Source organism: Oenanthe melanoleuca, chromosome 6, assembly GCF_029582105.1.
Source record: "Oenanthe melanoleuca isolate GR-GAL-2019-014 chromosome 6, OMel1.0, whole genome shotgun sequence".
In the NCBI taxonomy this organism is placed as follows: domain Eukaryota; kingdom Metazoa; phylum Chordata; class Aves; order Passeriformes; family Muscicapidae; genus Oenanthe; species Oenanthe melanoleuca.
In genome coordinates this window covers 5759096-5783703 of record NC_079340.1, presented here as the reverse complement: position 1 = coordinate 5783703, position 24608 = coordinate 5759096, and the positions used below count along the sequence as shown (strand labels likewise).

The window sequence follows — 24608 nt, the reverse complement described above, 5'->3', positions numbered from 1 at the left end:
CTTCAAAAGAGATAGTATTTCAGTTTAGAGATCAGCATCCAGCTTCTAACCAAACATATTTCAAAATCACAGGCCATATTAAAAGACAAATGGCAATAGTGTTCTGAAACTATTCTGAAGACATCTGTTTTCTGAAGTTGTAGTGTAAATATGTACTTAGCTACCTGCAGCTGTAGTGAAAAAAGTGATTGTGTTCTCTATGATTCACAGTAATCAATATATGAAAACTAAATAAATTGAATTCTCACCAAAAGAGAGAGAAGATATGAGACAAATATCAGACATATAACAGCTCTAGCTTTTCAAATGATACCTCTAGGACACACTGCAAGTGTGCTCCATGTTGTATACAATGAGGGACATGTGCACTGCAAATCATTGGGAACATTCAGCATTGTTACCAATGAAGCACATGTGTTCTAATCTGTTCTGTTTCCAGCCCTGAGTCCAAGAACACATGACTCAAGAGCCACATGTGCACTGCTGCCATGACAAACAGCCCCAACAAGATCCACTGCACAATAAAGAACTTCCTACATGGATCCAGGCTGTAGGATTATTGTTTTAATGGTCTCTTTTCACAAATACCAAGAAAACAATGATATGTTTCTCAAAGTTTACCTGAAGAACATGTTCTAATCCTGCTTCATGAGCTGAAGCCTAAGGATTTCAACTTTTGTTGGGATTTTATTTTTTTTAATCTAGAACGTTTTCATATGTTTAACAAAATACTTATGAGTATGAACTCAGGTGTTACAATTATCAATATCTGCTCCACCAAACTGGAGTAGCTGCTTTGCTAGATTAGATCATATATAGCTTTGAATATTAAAAAAGTAGATGGAAACACCAACTTACATTTATTTTAATATGATTGTGTAATTTGAGGTTTATAGAGCCATGCACAAAGCATTTGTTGTCCCACCTTTAATAAAATTGATCCATTAACTCTGACCATATTTTTAGTACACAGTTTGCAACAAAAGCATTAGGACAAATTATGAATCATTCTGGCATTATGAGAGTTAATAGAATAGCATATATTTTTCAGGATTATTAATATTTAGTGTCATTCAGTAAATTAAAAAATCAACTTTAACTAAGGTTAAAAATGTCTGATGATACAGTACATAGATTACTGTAAATGTATATTAATGAAGCTTTACACAATTGACTGGATATCTTTTCGTTAATCACTCACAAACCCATGCCAAACATATATCAAAGACTTCAGCTCCTTTTTCATCCAATCTTCCGACATTTCATTATTATAGTTACCTGATTAATGGATGCAATAATATATGTGGCATGATATGATATGTTCACATTAAATTTTAATCAAATATTACTAAATTCAGAAAACATTAAGTAAATCATGACTGATGAGGCAATATTGCTGTACTGTTGTATTGATGGCTGGAGAAATTCACTATGGAGTTACAGATTAAGGAGGAGAAGTAAATCTTATGAGGAAATAGAAGTATCTCAAGTTTAACTAGTTGGTTCTTTTTAAATTGCCTTCCAGCAAAAGGCTAAATATTAGATCCATCAAAAGTATTCCAGTGTCTGTAACTAGATAGCATTCTGATATGAATGCTTTGGGTTTTTATATTGCAAGTTGTCTCACTCTTTAAAAAGCATGGATTAACATATACTCTGCACAAGGGCCTTTACCAAAAGATGATGTAGGAGAAAAAAGCCTTATTCCCCACTGCAGTTGGGAAGAATTAGTCCAGTTTATTTAAAACCTTGCTCTGACTTGAGCAGCAGGACGTCAGGCACATGGCCTGTTCATTTTTACTGAAATTACACTTTTGTGGCTTTGCAGGAGGTGTGCAGAGAGACAGATGGGGGGTCATGGTCACAGCCTAGATCTACAAATGCAAGATGGTTTCACTCTGGAACACCAGAGAATGTGCCTTTACTGCTGCAGACAGCAGCTTTCTTTTCAGCTTTACGCCAGTTATTAAGATGTTCATATGAAAATTCGGTACTAGTATTTGGCCATAATTCTATATTGCACTTTTAACTGACAGACAGGAAATAAAACACTGAGCTCTCTTTTCATTACTGTGTTTGAAGCTGTGAGAGACCTAATTGCATTCATCTGCTTACATTTCCCATTCTAGTAAAATTTCAGATGGGATCTGCTTTTGTTGTCCTATGTCTGCTTCGAATGTCCATCTCCCCACTCCCATAACTGAAAGATCCAACTTATGATTTTGAGCATTACTCTTTATAACAAACAAGTTATTTGTTCAGAGTAAAACTCCAACTCATGAGAGTTACATGACCCTTTAGAAGCTAAATGATGAATCCTAAAAACCAGTTCTGGAGGGAATAGCTAAAAGACTGCAACAAAACATTTCAAGTATTAACCTGTCCTGAAAAACTTATTCCAAAGAATTTAGAGCTCCTAGAAATAGACAGTCTGAAGTGCTAAGTCAAAACTTCCAGTGTAATAATCTATTACTATTCTTGTGTAGAATTACAGTCCCATGGTACAGACTAAACAGGTCTCTTTCTGTTTGTACCTCATCTATAAAAATAAAAGGGAGACAGTTATCATATAACCATCCTTTTGGTAGATTCTTATGCCAAGATATCAGATGTTACTGGATCTAATTTTGATTATGTGAAGTAGCATACAAGTCCTGCTTAACTGCATAATTAATTGTATTCACAAATGAATGCATTGCATAGTACATGCCACAAGACCTTTCCAAAATACTGTTTGCTTCTTCATGTCCTGGTCTTACTTTCAATCCCTTTTCTTGTTTTGAAAGATTGCAGGAAGTGTAATATTGCCTTGTATTTTGCTTACCAGCATGGGAAATCTCGATGCTATTGCACTGCAAATAAATACTATTCAATTCTGTAGTGATACTATTATTATTACTATATATTAAGAGCAATAAATATTTAACATACTTAGCTGGATTTTTTTTTTGACAATTTGTTTTTTGCTAGAAGTCATTCCATATAAAGGATTTCAAAGAAAAGCATACAGATAATAAAGGCAGAAAAGGTAATTAAAATGCTTGAATGAAATTCAGGACCAAATGGGAAGAAGCACACAGTACTGAGGTATCTTGGTAGCTCAGTTGAGCTACTGGTTTATTACTGGTTAGATGTATGCCACAAGAATTTTAGTTAAACACCTTCTTGCTCTAAAAGTGGGTTTGGAAGTTTTTAAGTGTGACTAGCTCACAAAACCTAATGTGAACAGCTATGAGAATAATTAAAGCAATTCACTAAAGTTATTTTCCTCTATACCCAGATAAGTTTTGTACAGTTACAAGATTAAAAAGCACAAAATTCCTGTGAGTGTAAGGCCTAATAAAAAGGGAAGAATACATCCAAACCCACAGCTCTTACCTCAGGCAAACTCCCACTGGTATTGGCACCTCATGCGATACAGAGAAGAGCGCAGACACTTCAAACAAAATTGTCTGGAAAGGTTTGATTCACTCTCACTTGATTAACTGAATGAGTATACATAAGCCAGTCCTGTAGCTCTTGCTTTTCTCAGGAATGGAAACATACCAGGAAAAAAAAAAAAAAAAAAAAAAAAAGGTAACTTAAGGTTCTCAGTAAACTTTAGATCAGAGCATGATGTTATGGTTCAGACCTTCAAAATTCTTCAGGCTTCAACTAGAATGTTAACAAGATCCAGCATTTAATGACCCAATAGAGCTTTGTAGTTTGTGTTAAATACCAGACCTCTTCTCAGAAAGTGAACTTGAAATGAGCCTATTTCTTTGCATTATAGTCTCAGAAAGCAAAAACAAAAGAATCCAGAAAATTTTTCACTGAACACTCTGGATATGTGATGTTCACTGTATGTTGAAAATGTGTCAATTTCTAAGGGCAAAGAAAGCAATAATGTACTGTCCAGAGAAAACACAGCAGTGGAGTTAGGATATAAGAGCCAGTTTAGAGAAACAGAATCAGTGCTAGTGATGCAAGAATGAAACCTTCATACCCTTTAGCAAAGTAAAGCTGCTAAACAAACCTACTTTTGTCCAAGCTTTTTAAATCCCAGAAACCAAAGCTGAAAGGGTCTTCTATGTTGGTGGATAGGGCCAGCTGAGAGAAGCCTGTGGCAGCATTTGGGAAGGCAGTAACAGAAGCACAGATGCAGCACAGGCCCTTTCAAAGATGAGCATGAGTGGAGCAGCAGGTCTGGATTGAGGAAATAGCGGCAGGCCTGTGGGTTGTAGGTGAGAGATTTGTGGCAAGGGTGTGAAAGTCATGAAAGGGACGGTGGTGGCTTTACAATAGAGCTGTATGAGAGAAAAATCTATTAAGAAATGTTAGGAAGAGACTTGGGGCAATGAAGCATACGTGAAAAACATGGAAATCTTCACATTTTTACTTGTCATAACTTTCAGATGGCCAGTTCTTTTGACCCCATTTTTGATGCCAAAAATATATCAGCCCTACTCAATATAAAAGAAAAAGTCAGTATATCAACTACTTATCACTATGCTCTCACAAAATACTGAAAACGGGAAGGTTGCTGCTCAGCTTAATACTGAGGGCTTATGAACACAAAGACAAATAGTTTTCCTGGTATTTTGCACCTGGACAACGTAATGCAAAGGAATACCACTTAACCTTTCACCATTCCCATCATCTTCTTTAACTAAATTAGTTATTCTGAGCAAGAAATAACGCTATAAATATAATTAGTTACTTGGAACCTGATCTAAAGTCTAATGAAATCAGCATACGGCTTACAGAGAGAATGAGCTATAAAGAAAATATTAGTTTGATTGCTGTGGGCAAAACTAGTTTCAGATCTAAGCAGAGGATTTAACTATTTTATTCTGTAAGCAATGAGAAAATATCTTCTTGATTCTAAAAGTAGGGGCCTAATTAATTCTAGAGCACCACAGACATATACATTACTTCTTAATATGCATGAATCCAATAGTTTCTTTTTTAAACAGGAATATTTAAGAGGGATTTAGGTGGTTGTGGATCCTCATTTCAGTAAACACATGTGAAGGCATTAATTGTGTTTAAATATAATAAATACAGCTAAAATCATGCATCTGGGTCAATCCTCTGCATGTAATCAGGATTATGAAAATTTCGTTTTTCTTATCTTTCTCAATAAATGGTCTATGTACAGACAACTGGAAATTTATTCAGACATGGTCTTGCTCTGTTCTTGTTTTTAAACTCACCAATTTTTCCTCCCTGCAAATCTCACTAATTTCAAATTCTGTCAGTTGCTCTGGTAGCTAAGAAAAGTGCCAACTGTGGTTGCTGATTTCTAAGCTGTGCTTAAGTTCTTTCAGAGACAAAATTCTCATGCCAAGGCATTGTAATTGCAAGTTTTCTGCTTGTTGTAATGACTTGCTCTTTTGGCCACATATAATTATAAAGGAAAAAGTTAGTGAGAATCTTGAGAAGACAAAATCCAAATAGACACAAAAGGGATAAAGGCGACTGGAAAAGATTTTTAGTTAGCTTACACCTTCTCCAAGATTTCACTATCCTGAACCTCCCAGCCCTCTGAATGAGGTTCCTTCAGCCCTGGTTGTCAAAACCCTCCTTCACCCACTTCTTGCCCACAACTCCTCTCAGGCATTCCCCAGAGGTAACCCAAAGAGACACAGCACATGCAGCATTTCCTAGGGGGAAATCCTAAAATCTGATTATTCTGAAAAATCTGACAAATGGAAGGAGGCCCATCAGTTTGATGGCTCTGTACATGTGTGGTGGGAAAAAAAATTGTCAGAGGCATAGGGGAATCCCTTTTTGTTTCAAAAGTGCTTCTTCAAAGAAACAAACATCACTATCTCTCTTTGAGGAAGGCACTGTGTGGGAGGCTCTTTGGGCCCTCCTACAATGCCGTGACTGAGAAGCCTGTCTTTAACTGGAGCTTCACTGAAAATGCACAGTCCAGATAAAATGCAAAGACACAAAGAATAAATAAAGAAGTAGTCAATGCTAAGGAAAGTGTGGGCCGAGGAATTTTGCCTCCTAAGGAGGTGACAGTCAAATGAAGCTGGCTCATCATGTATGTCAAAAGCAGCATCAGACAGGTAAATAGCAATTCTACACTTCCCTCCTACTCTAAAATTCCACCCTTCAAACAGAGGGTATTTTAGGAAGCTTCCTGCTGACAGGCACATCCTGCCTAGAATTACATTTTAATAGTTTTTCTTTTAGACAAACATTTAATTTATACTTATAGTCAACATGCTACTCCCATGCAGAGGAGCAAAACATACAAAACAAGAAAGGGTGATAATGAAAAGAAATAATCAATCTGCATTCATTGATAAATTTGCAGATAATGTAGTAGAGTATTTACTATAGTTTTGTTTGTTTGTTTGTTTGGGGGTTTTTTTGTTTGTTTTGGGGGTTTTTTGTTGTTTTTTTGTTGTTGTTTTTGTTTTTTTTTTTTTTTTTTTTTTTTTTTTTTTTTTTTTTTTTTTTTTTTTTTTTTTTTTTGTTTTTTGTTTTGTTTTTTTTGTTTTTTTGCAGGGCAACTTTTTTATCTTTTGGATCAACTCTGTAGGCTCTGGCAGAAAACAGTAGCCATTTTCAGTCCAGAGCAGCTGAGGTTGGCATGCCATCTGGAATGAATATGTGACATTCGGCACTCCAGGATCTTGGGATTTTGGACAAAAATCCACAAAGTACCCCAAGATTATTCTCTAAGTAAAGAAAAACTTCCAAATAAATATAGATTTTTTAAAGTAGCAATAACATCATTACATAAAAATAATAATTACATTAAAGCTAATTTTACAAAGATGAGGTTACTGGTTTTACTTGCTTTCTGCACCCACTTCAGGACATTGCAACATGCTTCTAGAAGGACCAGGGAACAATGATATTTTCAGTTTTCTAAAGACAAAAAATACACTACCTATCCACACACTGGCTTGACTCAAAAACACAGCCTCTAAAACTTTCTGTTCATAAAGATCTCTTAATCCTTAAGCTCACATTCCACAAGTGGTGAATTAGCCTAGCATCTTTCTCCTTTTTCCACTGAAGATAATGTGACTTGAAATGAACATTGACTGTCTAAAAATGCAATAAATTAAGTTGTCTTTCCTCAGGTAGCAGCAGGAGTAATGGAAAGCATTTCTCAGAACTAGTTTGTTTGATTTCTACATAAGTGTTTGACCTAATGATCTGTTTTAGCAAATTGTTATGACTTACAGATAACTGATAAGCACACAGCAAAAACCAGCTTGCAATTACCTGTCACAAGTCAAATATTTTATGCAAAACTAAAGATTATACACAAATAGATCAGGAATACAGTTTAAATAAATAAATTAATTAAAATCTCCAGTTCCATCACAAAAGATAAAAAAAAAGTTAGTCAAGGGGCTAGAAATAACAGCTTGACAGTATGCAATTTAACTTCCAGGGCATTGAAAATCTCATTCTATATAGTATTTAACAAGATCAACAACATCTGCCTCTGGATTAATGCAGTATGGAAAAAGATAATCAGCTAGCTAAGTGTTAGATCTGATGTTTAGATGCAAGAAAATCAGTAAATTATGACACATTTAATTCAGCATAGCTTCATTAGCAACTGAGCAACCAAGCCTTATGCTCAAATGTAAAGACCTTTGGCAAACTTTTTTTTTTTTTTTGTAGCACTACCAGAAGAAAGAGGAAAAGACTAGGCTGCAGAGGGCTAAGGATTAGAGACAGGCTTGTCACTTTGAAGAGGTACAGTGACCAAGTGGGATGGTCAAAATGGGTACGATATTCCTACAGTTAACAGCTAAATATTGCTTTTTCATATGTGTGTGCTCATGAGCTAAAATGAAGGGAAACACAGTGGTTTAGTGCAATGAAACAATTCAATCTAATCACCTCATGTCTGAATCTAAGTGCTGACCAGGAAGTACCAACTACCCTTTCTCCCTCAACCAGGTGAACCTATGCCTTTAACAGCTGATACAGCACAACTTCACCTATCTCCTATTCAATCAATGGGCTCTTGATCAAAACCCCTCTGGACTACATGGGGTCTGACTTGCTGATATATAATGAAACCAAGTGATAGATAAATTCTTGCAAATGAAAATGGGAACTAGCAAGGTGTCTTTGGGAAGCTCCTTGCCAGAAGCGACTATCTTATCTAACCACATATGTTAGAAGGAAAACTCCCCCCAGCATTCCCATGTTGCAGAGCTAGTCCCTACAGCACAGGCATATTTGAGAGCTATGGCATATCAGGCCATGTGGGCTCCCTCAGAGACCCACAGATGTCACGTCTGAGGACCACAGCTACAAAGGGCACAAAGGGAACTCTGGACTTTCCTTATTTGCTGCTAATTAGCTATTTCACTTCTTATCTTCTGGATGTCTCAGCTTCAACCCTACCTTCTTTTCTCTCTCTCTTTTTTTTTCTTGCCTTCTTTCCCCTTTCAGACTATTATATGAACTCATGCCACCCTTTGTTCCACCTGACAAAGCTACACACAATCCTTCTCTGGTCTTCACAAAGCACAAAGTTGTGTGGATCACAACTCTCACCATGTTCAGTGATGCTTTACTGGTCCCTCTCAAGACAGTGTATTTTGAATAATTAATCACAGAATCATCAAGGCTGGAAAAGGTCAAGTCCAAGCATTATCCTAAAACTGCCAGGTCCATCACTAAACCCCAAGTTACCACATCTACAAAATTATTTAATACTTCCAGGGACTGTTTATCTAGATCATACTTCATCACTTCCTGTACAGTTATGTTACAGAAGACAGTCAAAAGCTATACTAAAGCTGAGATAAACATGCACACATGGCCACAAATTTGGATTAGAAATCTCTCTGTAAGACTAATCATCCTTACAGAACAACCATTAGTGCTGAAACACTTTAAATGCAGATCATAAGCAGCAATGCCCAAGGAGCAGCTGATGTCACTTGGTTTGTCTGGCCTGAAGGAGACTGAGGGGAGCCCTAACTGCAGTCTGCAACATCATTATGAGAGGAAACAGAGGAGCAGGCATTCATCTCTTCACTTTCGTGACCACTGACAGGACTTGAGAAAACGGAAGGAGGTTATTTAGGGGAGGTTTAAGTTGGATGTCGGAAAAGGCCCTTCCCCAGAGGGTGGTCGGGCACTGGAACAGGCACCCCAGGGAAGTGGTCACAGCCCCAAGCTTGACAGAGCTCAAGGAGCATTTGGACAACGCTCTTGGGCGCATGGTGTGATTCGCAGGGTGTCCTGTACAGGGCCAGGAAATAGATTTGATGATCCTGATGGGTCCCTTCCAACTCAACATACCCTATGATTCCAAGATTTCCTTCTCTCTCCGTTTTTTCTTCACCATTTTAGGGCTTAACTACTCCAAGAAGAAAGGAAGGTGATGTTTTTCTTTATCTGCAGCCTCGCTGACTGGCACACCCTTACGGGAACGATGAACAAATTCTTCTCTATTCCCGACTTCCTCACAGACACGCCTTTCTGCCGCCAGGGCCCGAGGCGCGCCGGCGCCCGTTGCCCCGGCGACGCGGTTCCGTAGTCTCGCGAGGCGGCGTCCGGCTCTCGCGCGCAGGGCGGAAGCGGTCGCCGTGTTTACACCCCGCGCTGGGGCCAGGACGCTCCGGGCCGGGCCGGTGCACCGGCGAGTGCCCCTCGCCCATGTGCCCGCAGCCCCCGCCGCCCATGGAAGTGATGGAGGGGCCCCTCAACCTGGTGAGCGCGGGGAGTGGAGGGGAAGGGCGGCGCGTCGGGTCAGCCGGTGCCGCCGCTGCTCACGCCGTTCAGACAGCGGGGAGAGGGTGACACTCCTCGGCTCCTACCCCCAGGAGGTAACCAGGCGGAGAGGCGCAACCTGAACCTGAATTTTGCCGCCCCTCTTTCTCCGCCGCCCCTCTTTCTCCGCCGCCCCAAACACCTGTTCACGTCTCGTGTCAGGCCCTGCCCGGACGGGAGCGGGGCCCAGCGGCCGTCCCGGGCCGGAGGCGGCTCCGGGGAGGGAGGGGGCTGCGCTTGCATCGGCCCCGCCGAGGACAGCGCTGCTCCATCCCGGGAGCGCGGCGGGTGGGGAACCACCCTGGGGTGCCTGTCGCGGCTTGTTTAGATTGGAGAGGTGTGTGCTTTCGCGTTGCAAAGGCGAGGGACAAGGAAGTTCAGGAAGGAAGCCTCTAGAGGAAAGGTCTAGATGAAACAGGCCATATCCATGAGAGTTTCAAGAGTTTTGGAGGCTCGTCAGGGCCCACTACTGGCTAAGTGCTTCTTTTAATTTCAGAAGATGAAATGTTTTAAAACCTTAAATCAGTAATTGCTCTGCTTAAACTAAATTTATAAGGAACCCGAACTGAAACACAGATGGTCTAAAAAATGCTTCTTCACAAAAGCTAATCAGACCTTTGGGTCTCTGTGCCATAGACAAGATCTAGGTCAAGAAGAGTTAATTCTCTGCTACCTTGCGGATTTTACCCAGGCTGTGTCTTGGGTATGTGGTGATACACAGAGCGTTCCCTTAGAAAACAAGCTTTGGTCCAGCAGTCCAGTTAAACAGAGGCAGCACACTGAAAATACGGCTGTATTGCTTCCAGGAATGAGTTTGATCTGGGAATTGTTTAGACATTGCCATGCACACCTCAGAGACTTGTGTCAGTTTAGGTTTTAATCAAATCTTATTTATGCTGGGATGGCATCAACCCTGACAAATCCTTGCCTACAGAATCAGTCAGGTATTTCTGGATTGCTTTCCCTAGTTTCAGAAAGATTTATAATAACTGTCATTGCAGACTACCAATGGAATTAGGGCTGACAGTGTAGTAGGAAGATGGTCTTTCTAGATCTGTAGATTGTGCAATGATGCAGACCCATTCCGGGTACATTATCATCACACTATCTCACTCTTTACTCTGTCTACTGAAAGACTAACTGAAATAAGAAACAGCAGGAAATCTCTTGTAAACTGTTGATATCATGAGGTCAAAGTCAAGAAAACTTAAGGCATGATAATGCAGGAGGGCTAAACTGTAGCTATTTCACAGACATTGTAAAAACCTTTATAAAAGTAGGTCTGGTGCGTAAGATTCTAAAGAGAAAATTATAATTGTATATTCACTAGTAAATGTCTGAAAGTAGCAACTTTTTTGGCAATATCACCAGTCAGTAGTATTTCTTACTGAGACCACTTAGAAGGATTGTAGGAGTGACATGACTGTGACTAAAGCCTGGCTTATAATCTTGCGACCACAGTAGGAGCGTGCAGTTACCATGCCTGTCTAGCTCCAGGCTGACAATAAGGTCAAGACACCTCTTTGTAATGGATGATACAGGAAAAAGAGTCGCTTTACACACTTTCATACACAAAATTATGAATTTGCCTGTGAATATGTTCCTACTCCCTGAGTGTCCCAAGCTTTCTTGAAATTGCTGTGCAATATAGTAATGGATCATCATATACAGAAAAGTGACACATCCATTCAGGTTGTGTCAAGCATCATGGAAACTCCTCATGGTAAGAGGGTTGAATGGGTACAGTGTCATGGTTGGAACTTGCCTACATTTTTACAAGGATGTGAACAGGAAGGAATAACTAAAGTTTTGCAAAGCTCTTCTGTTCACAGCCCCTCTCTGCTATAGAGCTTTAGATTGACAGCAGCATTCAGAGAAGGTGCCAACTTCCAAAATAAGAATGTTCATTTAAGTTTTTGATACTATCCAGTGTTACCTGTTGCACACTCTTTTCCCATAAACTTCTTCTCTTACCTAAATATAGTTCCTGTGAACTGGAAAAGCACAACTTTTCCCAAAGATGCTAATGAGGAAAATAAAGCTACCAAAAAAAAAAAGGAAAGCCAACCAAAGCCACCAAATCAGCCAACACCTAAACTACAAAGTGATTTTTGGATACAATAATCATTAGTCTTATTTAATTGCTATCAATGGCTTAAATACAAGATACTTTCTCTCTCCCAATATATCACGGCTTGCCAATTTTCACAAAACTGATTTTTCATCAGCTAAGACTTTTCATTAGAACTTACCACAGTACTTGAATCTTGTTTTGTCTTGTAAAAATTGTTCATTGTGAATTGGAGCATCTAGTCTTAGTTACTGGAAAGCAAGGATAAAGTCCTCATTTCCCTGGCCAGTTGATCTGACCTCAAACCCAAACAAACAAAAACAAAACAAAAAACCACCAAACCAAAAAAACAACAACAACAAAAAATCAACCCACATTCCACCCCTTACAATTTAATGCCATATTTTATATTCTCCTGGCCTTAATTATGCTATTTTTCTGAGATTTCTGAAAGATACATTTCCCTAAAATAATATTTTACCTTTTTGGAACTGAGTCTTCTTCAGCCTCACAAATAAAAATTTTAGGTTATGCGATAGAACTTAAAATCAGCATGAACTAAGTGCAGTCCCTGTACCAGCAGACAGCCATATAGCAGGTACCTAGCCCAGCTGATTACTTATTTCATGCATAATCCAGACCCAAAAAAATCTCAACATTATTTTCACACTGTAGAAGCATGAAGATAAGTGTTTTAGTAACACTACATGTTTTTACAGAGCATCTTGAGAGCTTCCCTCTGCGGCTTACCATAGGGGCAATTCCTACTGCTGTATGATTTAGGCAAAGAATTTCGATCCCATATCCAGATATAATTCTACCCTTAGGTGTAGGAGCAAAAGTTACAAGTCAAGAAGCACAGTCACATGCTGCTGACTGTCAGAAGCTTGAAAGTAACACAGTAAAAGTGAGGCAAATAGTATTAACCTCAGGAAGAGACTAGAAATTGCTCCTTAAACAGAGTTTGACACCCAGGACTTCATAATTCTGCAGATTCTACTATAACAACTCAGAATTGTCTAGTAGCTAAGGAGCCATACCACCTCTACCTTGTATTCTTCCTGCAAAGTAGTAGTATTTATACGGTTTGTAATAAAATACAGTCCAAAATCTGGTGAATATCTATCACCTCTAAGTTTCCTGAAGCATAAAGGACCCAGCTTGAAGAGGTGCTGTTTAAGTGAAAACCAGAAAGCGTAGACCAATAGCTGGAGTGAAAATAGCGCAAAATGTGTATTCCAAGAATCTTATATAATGAAAGGTTTTAATATTAATGCTGCTAGACATTGATAGCAACCATTCCAGTGCAAGCCAATCAATGGTTTACTTTAACAAATTATTTCAAAGTGAGGTAATACTACATACACACAAAGGCAAAAGACAAGCAGAATCAATATGTGATATGGAAGTGAAAGAAGAGAAAATAGAAAACACCTATGAAAGTTTATACTGGAGACCAAAGAATTTAAACCACACATGCTGATGTGTTTGAGACTTAATGCACGTCTGTTATTTTCATTGGAAAACCAGGAATATTATGTTAATCTACAGAAACATCCATGGAACCCCACTTGTTTTCTTTGATTTTTTTTTTTTCAGTCTTGACCTGACAGCTGCTGTACTTGGTCTTCTAGTGTAAAACGAAACCAAAACAAAGGCAGATGCACTCAATTCGGAACTCAAATTAGAGACAACAAGCTTGTAAGGTAACAAAAAGGGACATATCACTCAATAGACATGCGTAACACAAAGTCTGTTTTTACCATAGTGGTGGGAGAACCGAAGGGTGTAAATCCATAGACACAGCAGCATATCTGAGTAAAGTGACTGGAGGTACTTCAGATACTCAGCTGATCAGCCAGATGAATAATAGCTTAATAGCCACCTTGGAAAAGTTTGACCATGTTGTGTGCAGGCATATAACTGCTGTAAAAGCACAACACAAAACTATTCCTTGTGGCACATAAAACAACTTGCAGCAGCTCCCAGTCAAGAACATAATTAGCTAAGTGATGGGTGGTTGACAGCTATTATTTCCTCACTGTATCTGTGCTGTTTGTGTACCTACCAGTAGTGCCTTTCTGTTGTGTCACATTGGCATTATATGCCTGTCATCAGGCCACAGAGTTCAGCTCTGAGTAAGCATGACCTGCAGTTTAAAGGCCCAAATGAAGCCATCTCAGAGAAGCTTGGTGAGACAGACTGAATGCACAGCTGAAGCCTTTCTGCCCCACTTATTTTGAAACTGTTGCTCTTGGAAGCTTGTTTACTGGACAGTTTGTTGTAATAGTTCAGATGCTCCTATTGAGAGATAGCTCAGTTGCTGTAACAGCTTGAGCCTTGTGGTTTAGGGCTACATACAGAAGCCTAAACTGGTTTTGTTTATCAGGGCAATGGAACGGTTCTTGCTTAGCTTGTAACCTCCAGTTAGTAAGACTTGTGTAGCACCAGTTGTGACACATTATACATACGGGGATAAGAAGAACGTTGCAGAGGCAGCTGAGAACTGTAGGCACACAAAATGCCTACAGGGGGAGGTGATGGAGTCACCATCCCTGGATAAGGAAAGACTAGACAAAGCTTTTGATAGCCTCAGTGCTATGTTCTAGTTGACACAGTGGTATTCAGTCATAGATTGAACTCAATCTCACTGTCTTTTCCAACCTAATTCATTCTGTGAGTCTAAAAATGGCTCTGAAAAACAAGTTGTAGCATTTAGTGCTTTTATCATGCTAAGTGGATGAAAAGGAACTGAATGAGCTTGGTTTGATTATGTGGTGGGTAAAGGGAGACAACACCTTAATGAAGGTGCAGGTGACCAGGGAAAGGGTTGCAGCTCTGCCTGTGTGGTGTTTTGAAGAGTCCAACTAACTTGAGCAGTATGAATGCAAGTTGGGTTCATTCCAGATCTTTTAATTACTTTTGCATGGTGAGGAACTAATTTTATCTGAAACTTGAAATATGTTGGGAACACACATGTAGTCAATTAGAGCTATTCAGTCAATTAATGGGGGTTGCCTAAACAACTGGTTGCTTGTCTGCCCCTATATTTAAAGTCTAATACTACTGCTTACATGCAAGTTAAACTTTAACATCTTTACAATTCAACACAAAGTGAGTGAGGAGTCTGTATTCTCAACATTAATATTCTCATGATAGTGTCACATATTTCCTTTGCTCTATAGGTACATTAACCTATCATTTACATAGTTGAGACACTGTTCTGTCATCCTTGCTACAGGCTTTCATAAACAGAAAATTGAGCTAACATGCAACTAGTGGTCTTGGTTGAACAGCCACAATGGATTCTGCCATTTTTTGGTTGATCTTTAATCGTCTTCCTCTATAGAATACAAGTATTTAAAAATGGGGGCTTGCTTCTCTTGGTAAAGCCACACCATTACCATTTCTTCAGTTTTACTGCAAATTTATTCTCATTATTTAGCATAAGTTACAGTACAATTCTTTATTATTTTTACTTTTAATGCAACTGCCAGTAAATACAAGCATTTTCCATTGTCACCCTGATCAAGGTTGCAGTTTTTAAAATAAATGGATGGCCATAGTTTATTCTTGGACCTCTCATATCAGGTTTTGTACTTGTATTCTCTCTTCATTACATTTTTTCACTGCATATGAGGACATGCACATTCAAACCTTTCTAAATTCACCATTTCCTGGTAAGAAGGGGTTTGAAAGAGGCTTCTGTCAGTGTAGCCTCTGACAGTGAGTGTGGGTGGGAAGAACCATGGTGCATCACCTTATCCCACCTTTGTGGGTGCTGCTGTAAACATGCACATGGAAAACAGCACTCTTCTGGATAATAGAGAAGCAATGCAGTGTGCACTTTGACTGTTCAAAATAGAAATCAGACCTATATCCCTTAAGGAAACAAATCCTAAAATAGATCCCTCATCTCTCAAAAACCCCTTTCCTCCTTGTTTTCAGCAGTAGGAGAGCACAGGTATTAATATTTTCTGGCAAGAATAACTGGTATGCACAGTCCATAACATGAAATAGATGATAGCAACATCAAACTGTGGTTTCACTTAAAACATTTACAAACAGAAACTTCTTTGCACTTTTATCAGGACCTACCATTTTAGCAGCTGTGTTTTTCCTGCCTTTATCATTTTAAGTAAAGTGCTGTTATCTGTGCTCCATAATCCCATTAAAATACATCATTTTCTGGTGAGTCCTTTGTAATATACAAAGAAGGCTGTATGCTTAACATCTTATGCAAGGCTTTGTCCAGTGAAGAGCTGTTCCCATTAGTGGAACAGAGAAAAACAAAACATGCTTGTCTCTGCTACAGGACCACTGTTGCAAATGACTGCTCTTGGGAGAGGACACTAGGCCTACTCTATTTGCATATGAGTACTACTACATCTGCCTTTGGAAAATACTGTTGAATCAAACAGGTTTTTTTCTGTTATGCTCCTTTCCACAATAGCTAGACATCAACTAGAATTGTATGGGAAGAGTAGCAGCTTTCCCTTCTTATCCCTGCAACCTAAGCCAGAATCATATTGTGGTAGTCCTTTAAGTTGTAACAGTGTGCTATGTCCAGAAAGAAACCATTGATATTTTTTCCTTTGAGGGAGCAATAATAAATCTGGCAAGTGGGCCTTATAGCTTTATTTCTCACAGCCTACAGTCACATCATTATTTAGTCTGTAGTGGGGGAAAAAACCAACAAAGAAATGAAGCATTAAATTTTGGTTAAAGAAAGCTGAAGGTAAAGAGGAGACTCTCATTGCTGTTCTAGAGGTTTGATTGGGGTTTATTCTGCTGTTCGGAGATTACATAGGTAATGATTTGGGCTAGTGAGGTGGAAAGATCAAATAAGAACACTTCCCTAGAATAGCAGTACAAACTTACTAAAGCAGATGTCATCTCCCAGCATCTCAACTACATTTAGAAAGTGTGTGGGAAAACATCTACCTTACCTTCTGCAGTTAGTTCAGAATGCTTCAAGTCATGCAGTAAGGCTTACACAAATCTCTCGAGTACCAAATATATTGGAGCAGGGTGAGGAAACTTTTTAGCTTGGCCGTCCTTTACTCACACTTGCTTACTCTTACAAGAGTCAAGTTGTTACACTTGTCCAGTTGCCTGCTGGCAATTCCTGCTCATCAGGGTTGGGAGGGACATTTGAGAGTAGTTGTCAACCTGCTTCCCCTTCTCAATTCTATAGCTTGTTAATAAATTATAATTATTCTTACACTCCATCCTACATTAATTTCCAGCACCGCAAGTAGAAAAGAAAAATCAGATCTATAAACCCACCACAGTCAAGCAGCAGGTGTTTCTGTAATCACAGCAGTGAGACCAAAGTCAAAGCAATCCTGCTTGAATCTGCTGGGAACCAGCATTACAACTCCAGCACTGTTGTGTAAATACTCTCCTCTAGCATGACATCAGACCAGGGATAAATTTGAGAGTAATCTTCTCTTTAGGACAGAGGATGAGTTCTTCCATTGCCAGTTTTATAATGGGATACAGACCACTCTGAGTTCAAAATAGATACGCTAACAGTGGTTGGAAGCTGCATGGCTGAATGTAACTAAGACTAAACCATCGGAGTAGACAAGATGTAGAAGCTCATCCATGATAATGGCTAGTAAGCATCTACTTCTGTTGCAGCTTCATCACTTAATGCTAGGAAACAGCACTACTACTTTCTTCAAATTGTTTGCTGATAAATAAGCTACTGTGAAAGCAGAAGAAATTCCTTGGTCCTTCCACAATCAACTAATTGGAATAAACACAGGTTAGAATAAATGAGCAAGTATTTTCTTGTCAACCTGTCAGGAAAAGATAGAAAAATAGGAATTCCTTGCCCATGACTGACTGCACAACAGCTAGTTTTCTTACACAGGGCTGTGCTTAAAACTGATATTTTTCTGGTATGGCTCCTGTTGTTTCCATTGGGAAATCTGTTGCATCAGAGTAGGCGCTGACATGTATATTTTGATGTAAGAGCAAGAAAGGCATTGTGACCTTGTCATCAGAGGACCCTAGATTTTGGTTTAGCCAGCATCTATGGACTGTTGTTTTCCTAATTTTATTCAGATTTCAGCCCAACTTCTTCAGACTCCTTTCAGCTTCACTGGAAGTTAATTGAGAATGGAAATAATTGCTCAATCAAATAAGAACTAAATGTGCTCAGATGTTCTGCATATGCTTAAGGGATTTGAATAAGATCATACTCCAGCTATTTAAAACACACATTAATAATCTTTGAAAACAATGGGACTCAAATTCTTATATGTAGAAACTAGTAAATGGAACTTGTCCTCTGACTTGTTGAATTGCTTTCTTAGCTCTTCTGTCTCTGGCTATTCTGTTTCCTCTTTCCCTGTTTTTTTTAGACCTGCCCATGCAGTTTGCAGAAGCAGCTGTATCAATACTAATTTACTGAAAAATTGTTTTGCAGAGAACTAGCTCAGGTATTTTTATGTCATGACATAACTAATTTGTAATGGGACAAGCTGCCAGGGAATAACCAAGGACATGGCTCTATCTGTGCTTATACTGTTTGTTCTTAGCAACGGGAAATAAGTTATCTTTCTGGCATATGTCATTTGTAGGAGTCCATGGAAAAAGGCCATAAAACAGATGATTTTCCAATAGAAAAACTCTTCCCCTGCTAAGACTATTTAACCTAAGGGTAGAAGAAGTGGGAAATGCTGACAATGTTCTGAGAATTCAATGAAGGTGAGGAAGAAGAATACAACAAAGAATATTTCTTGTGAAGAATCAAGGAGTTGTGTTTTAGGTTTTTTAAGTACATACCATATTAGCGCATGAAATCAGTTTTAGGAAAGTCAAATGTCTTCATGGAGTGATGTAACTTCCAGAGATTGCTTAATGACAGCTGTTGGCCAAACAGGTGTTTTCTCTACAAGTCATTCTCTTCTGTGATGTCAGAGCTGTTAAGATTCTGGTAGAACTCTGGACTTCCTATAATACTGTAGGACATAACTCCGCTTGTCAGACAAAAATGACAAACTGACTTGCATTTTGGGACTTGTATTTTAAATGGATGTTAATATCAGTACCATGTAAGTATCAGTACCTGATGTCTGTTTACTTCAAGCTCAGCATGTAGTAAAGCAGTCCTGAACCGTGTGTGTAACTGACAGTCTCACCACCTAGCACTTGTAGCCTTTCACATTACACAGCTTGTTTTGGAGGAAGGGCCATAAAATCAATGCCTTGTAGTAATGACAAAGAAGACTTGCTTTCATGAATGTTGCAGTGCTGGCTATACAATAGTTTCTCACTGAGCATATGCAAATACTTGCATCAAATGCTTGCTTTCAGCAGCAACCTTAGTCTGTGTTGGTTGTTTACATTAGTGGTTTACTGGTATAGATTTGTGGTTTACTAGTACAGATTTAACTGTTGTACAGCAGCAACCTGACTTTGATATTTTTTACTGTGGCTTTGCTGCTGCCATTAATTTTTGTAAGCTGCAGACAAAAAAAAGCAAATTATTCACCCAAGAGGCAAAACGTCTTGAGCATGGGGCAGCAGAAAATGTCGAATCAGCTGTAAGGTATAATAAAACAATTCAAATATCTTGCATTCTGCCAGGCAAATTGGTCCAAAATGCTTAAAATTTCTCATAACTTCTTTTGGCCTAATGTTCTTTTTACATCACTATGGTAAGTACCTGCCTAGAAAGGAGAACATTTGCTTTCTGAGGAGCAGCTTCAAAAGTATTTTGTTGTGTACGCAACAGTTTTGCTGCATTAACAAACTTCAGTTCTTACCAGAATAGACTTGTAAGGTAGTATTGAAAAAGTTCAATTACAAAGCTTGTAATTGTAATCATAAGCTTTGTAATTACAAAGAGTGAAGATCTGAAACTAAAAGCCTGAGAACTGAAATCAGTACAGGTTTTTCAGATATACTGGTTGTTTTTAAGACAGGTATAACTATTTGTCCATTAACCCTCATTGATGTAATGTTTTTTTCTGAATTTTAAGGCTCACCAGCAAAGCAGAAAAGCAGACCGCTTGTTGGCAGCAGGGAAATATGAAGAAGCAATTTCTTGTCACAGAAAAGCTGCTGGTGAGTAGGTTATTTCTCACATTTTAGCTGTTAAAATCAGTTTCTAGATTTGTATGCACCAAGCCTGTCTTGAGTTCAAGAAGTGTCTGGACAATGTCTCAGGCAGATGTCATTCTTAGGGTGTCCTGCATAGGGCCAGGAGTTGGCCTTAATGGTTCTGCTGTAAGTAGAATGTCTAGTTACTTGCAGAATTTTTATTTTTAAAATATGGGTTTGTTTTTCAGTCCACATCAAGAATCCATTTGAATTTTTTTCCTCATATGAGCAGCTAAAGTCAGACATTTCCAAAACTGTTTTAATTGGGGATGATTATCACTGTGAAGGCAGTTTGTGACTGAAAATGAAGCCAAGGCCTTGTGGTATGCACAGGCTGAAGTTGTGTACCTGCTCTAAGCCAGTTTCACTGTATACTTTGCATTTTCTTTACTGCTTTCATAGGCGAGGTCACAGTGGTGAAGGACAAGTGTTTGCTTACAAAACTTCCCTTTCCTAATGTCTGTATCAAGGCAGCTAAGAACAGGTGATGAGCTTCCCAGAACTCAAGCAAAACAGCAGATTGCATCACAGACCTCGACACTGCAGGGACAGTCTGTCCCCTGTGAGATCTTGTGCATTTATCTGTCCATTTAAATAGTCCTGCTTAATTTTTTGTGTTGGAGTCCCTCAGCTCTCTGACAGTGTGCAGCTACTTGGCAGAATAAGAAAGGAGGTCTGAACTGGTGCAACAAGTAGGACATTTTCAGTGACAGGGCTTGTGTGGAGACAAAGTAAGTGGCTGCTCTCAACATGGTAATCTAGAAACCAGGCATTTTCACTCCATTCATAAATGAATGGAAAAACTAGAAAACCCCATAAGGTGAGAAACTTAATAGTTTCTTTGGTATTTATGAATACTTAGAGTGATGAGGAATTGCACTTACATTCTAAAATGCATACTTTTTGTTTCCTTTCACTTCATATGCCAAGACAAAACCCAAAAATACAGTGGATATTTCTTGCTTTTCTTTGTCTGGTGGTTCTATGCCATTGTCTTGCATCATTCTAAATTTGGTTGAGAATTTTTCATATGTTGTCATTTTCAGCACTAGTAAGATATGCTCAGAGCTTTTCTGGAAATTGCTGCTGTTCTAAAAACAAACTGGAGTGACCCAAGCCAACAGGATACCATAGGAAGGGTGTAGTTTGTATTACAAGGTCTTACAGTAATGTTTTCAGACTTCTGAAAAACAGCAGGTGTTTCCAGCCACTGTAACTTGGTAAATACTTTCCTCTAGACTGCTGCCTTTATGTGGGGATTGAGCACACAGGTCTGAAGGCTTTTCTTAGCTTTTCTGGAAGCGTTCAGGTTTTTCAGCCGTGCCATAAGTGCTGATGGATGTTCTGTCCCGCAGGGTACCTTACAGATGCAATGAAGCTGACCCAGTCGGAGCAGGTGAGACCAGAGCGTGGCAGATGCCAGAACAGCCACAGCCCCGTGGGGTGCCCCTGTGTCCCATTGTGTCTGATCACACCCCTCCTGGGCATTAGCCTCTGCAAAATTTTCTGAACCCTTGGCAACTGCACCAGGAGTTTCACAAGTGTGGTAATAGTAATCTTCATAGAGAGTTTTTCCAAGTTCATGTGGAGCATCTCTAGAACAACAGCCCTGACACTTTTTTTTTATTCATTGTACAAGTTTATCCATAGATGTAGTAGTGTGGTCTGCTCAGGACCTCTGTACCAGCAGGCTTTGAATTTAGCCAATATTATGAAATCAAATAACCCTTGGAGATCAGACACCTGTCTTTGCTCTAATGGGTCATTCATGTAGAAAAATGGTCATTCACCCAGGTGAGTTAATAACTGCTGTGCCACTTCCTTCATTAAATATGGCTGAATCACTTGGGACCATACCTGACCTTGGAGCAATTTGCTGCTTCATTTTGGGTGTTATTGATATGTCTACACAGATACCATCATAGAACCATACAAAAAGTTAGCATTGTAAAATCAGAGTGGGGCTGTGCATGCCAAGTGAACCTCTTCATTCTTGGTGTTGGTCATAGGTCAGTTAAACTCTGGGTGCCTCTGCCCAGAGGTATTGTAGCCTGGTTAGTGGTTATACAAACAAAAAGACTAGTAGTTATGCTAAATTTGACATATCTGAATCTGTTGCACTGTACAAGCAGAGAGCACTTCCTGTTGGATTTAATGTCTGAATAACAAAAGCTCCCCCCCTCTGGCGTGTGGTGATGCTGTTTATGTAAATATTTACACACATGTAATTCAGTGTGTGTGAATATGTGGGTGGGATTAGGAATCACCAACTAAATTATTTAATCTTGTTCTTACTCAGGCTCAGCTATCACTGGAATTACAAAGGGACAGTCATATGAAACAGTTACTGCTCATCCAGGAGAGATGGAAAAGGGCAAAGAGGGAGGAAAAGCTGAAAGCCCAGCAGAGTGCTGACAAGGAAGCAATTGCACATCTTCAGACTTCTTACAAGCCATCTGGTGAAGACTCTGATGATCAAAACATACTGGTTCCTGTTGCTCAGAAATACCGCTCTTCCACAGAGAAACATTCACAGGATATTCGGGGTGTCTTTGACAGGGACCCAGATACACTTTTATTTCTGCTTCAGAAAAAAAAGGAGCCAGTGGAAGCATGTATTGGGAGTAAAGCACCAAAAGATGACAAAACAATAATAGAAGAGCAAGCAACCAAAATTGCAGATTTGAAGCAGCTCATAGAATCTCTTGTAGCTGAAAATGAGAGGTTAAGGAGAGAGAATAAGCAGTTAAAAGCAGAAAGAGCTAGACTACAAAAATCTCCAGTAGACAAGGAGTTGGATGTAGACACTGACTTTGTCGAGAAGTCAGAGTTGTGGGGTCTACAGCAGCACTCAGAATCTGCTTCTTCAGCTGCAACTTGGCAGAAGTTTGCAACAACTGCTGGGAAGGCAAAGGACATTCCAATACCCAGTCTTCCTCCCCTGGACATCCCGTCCCCTGAACTCCCCCTACTGGAACTCTCTGACGATATACTGAAAGGACTGATGAATAGTTAAAACCCAGGAAAAGTGCTCAGTGTAGTTACCCAAACTTCAGAAAAGGGAAAGCCACCAAGACAGTGGTGATCTGAGGGCAGAAACATTTACCACAATCCTACTGTTGGAGAAAAGGCATTAAGCAACTTTCTTACTGTGAAATACACGTCATATCTGATTTACTTCATGTAAGTTAAAGGTACCATAGTTGGTATAACATGGTGAGCTCTTGAGTCTTTCTCCCAGTATTTTAAACCAAATGACTGCCTGGAGAATGTTTCAAATAACACAATCCTTCAGGGTTTTTAAGTATGCCATAAGTAATAGTTATCTATAATGCCGTAAATCATGGCGCAGAACCTAACTGTTATGGTTGCCAGTCGGCTGCCACTTCATATTGATAAATGCTTTCTAGCATGAATTTAAACTGTGCATTTCATTATGCATAACTTTGTTAATTCAGATACAGTGCAACTTAATACACCTCCTAGATGGATTTATGTGCCACACTGTGTATTCCTGACCACATTAACCTCAAGTCAGGAGAGATTTTAATTTCCATTCTATGAAGGAACCAACTTATTCTTTTTGTCAATGTGGGTTTTCTGGGGGTGGGGCAGGTATCTGTTTACATAACTAATCAGGGTGCATTGAGTCTAGCTATTGGTTTCTGTATAAAGTGACGTGGTTTAAAAAGAAAAATCTATACTTAAGGTGAAATACCCTTTTTGTTTTCAGTGATGCATGAATGGAGTAATTCTAGCTGGCAGTATTTGATTGAAAAAGAAATTGTTTACAGCTTAACCTGATTCAAAAAGGATAGGAAAATAAAAGCCCGGTGTTTTGACACTGTCTGTTACATCTGTACAAATGTTGCTAAGTATAAGAATAAATTAAGACTTCTACTAAGCGTTAGGATACATGTACAGCTGAGTTCCATGTTCATCATCCAGCAAATTCAAGAAAGCTGGGATGAATTCAGAGGGCCTTGCCCACCTGTGGAGTGACCTGGCTGACAGCTGGGTTTCAGCCCTGCAGAGTGCTGGAGCATCAGCTTCATGGATTTGCTGGGGTGCAGGCCAGCAGGAGCTGTGGGAACAGTGCTGAGGGTGCTGGGTCTGAGCAGGACTGTGCACACTGTTTGAGGATGCTGGGTCTGAGCAGAGCCATGCAACCTCCTCACACTCGTCCCTTCCAGCATGGCTCAGTCGCTGCCCTGGAGCCCAGCCAGGGCTTTCCCAAGAGGTTCCAGTATATAGTGGAGGAATTAATTACCTTCTGCTATTTCTGATTAGTGAAGTGTTCAGTATTGCAAGCTATGCCATTTTAAGTTATACTTGTGATGTTAAATGTGCTTTCTGAGAGTGCATTTTTCTTTCAGAATAGACTTGGAAGTGCAGCAAGAACATCTTAGTGCTGTGCAAATTCTCCCCTTACCTTTGTGTGCGTGGTGTCTTCTGTGCTTGAAGGAACATAGGGACTGGAGGTTAGAAAAGGTTTATAGAAACAGAGGTAAGACAACTCCCTCAGAGGAGGTACCTTGTGCTGAATCGTAGCTGGAATCTAGTCTTGCTGGGGAAATAAAAAAGTTATTTTTCAGTTGGAGCAGCTTAGCAAATAGCTCTCTCCATCTGTGATGAGGTGACCTGTTCCAGGTCAGGCCCAGCTCAC

General features: G+C 39.4%; 1 protein-coding gene across 2 annotated transcripts; it reads left to right on the top strand.

The window, feature by feature from the left end:
• Positions 1 to 9511: 9511 nt before the first annotated feature.
• On the top strand, positions 9512 to 23786 carry NRBF2 (nuclear receptor binding factor 2). 2 transcript variants are annotated; one of them, XM_056494735.1, is made up of 4 exons: positions 9512 to 9693; positions 19822 to 19906; positions 21298 to 21338; positions 22242 to 23786. In XM_056494735.1, the coding sequence occupies exons 1-4, from the start codon at positions 9640 to 9642 to the stop codon at positions 22956 to 22958; spliced, it is 897 nt and encodes a 298-aa protein (XP_056350710.1). In that variant the 5' UTR covers positions 9512 to 9639; the 3' UTR covers positions 22959 to 23786. The 2 variants fall into 2 exon arrangements, with proteins under 2 accessions (XP_056350710.1, XP_056350711.1); XM_056494736.1 differs by lacking the exons at positions 9512 to 9693; positions 21298 to 21338 and having other exon boundaries at positions 19827 to 19906.
• The last annotated feature ends 822 nt before the right edge of the window (positions 23787 to 24608 follow it).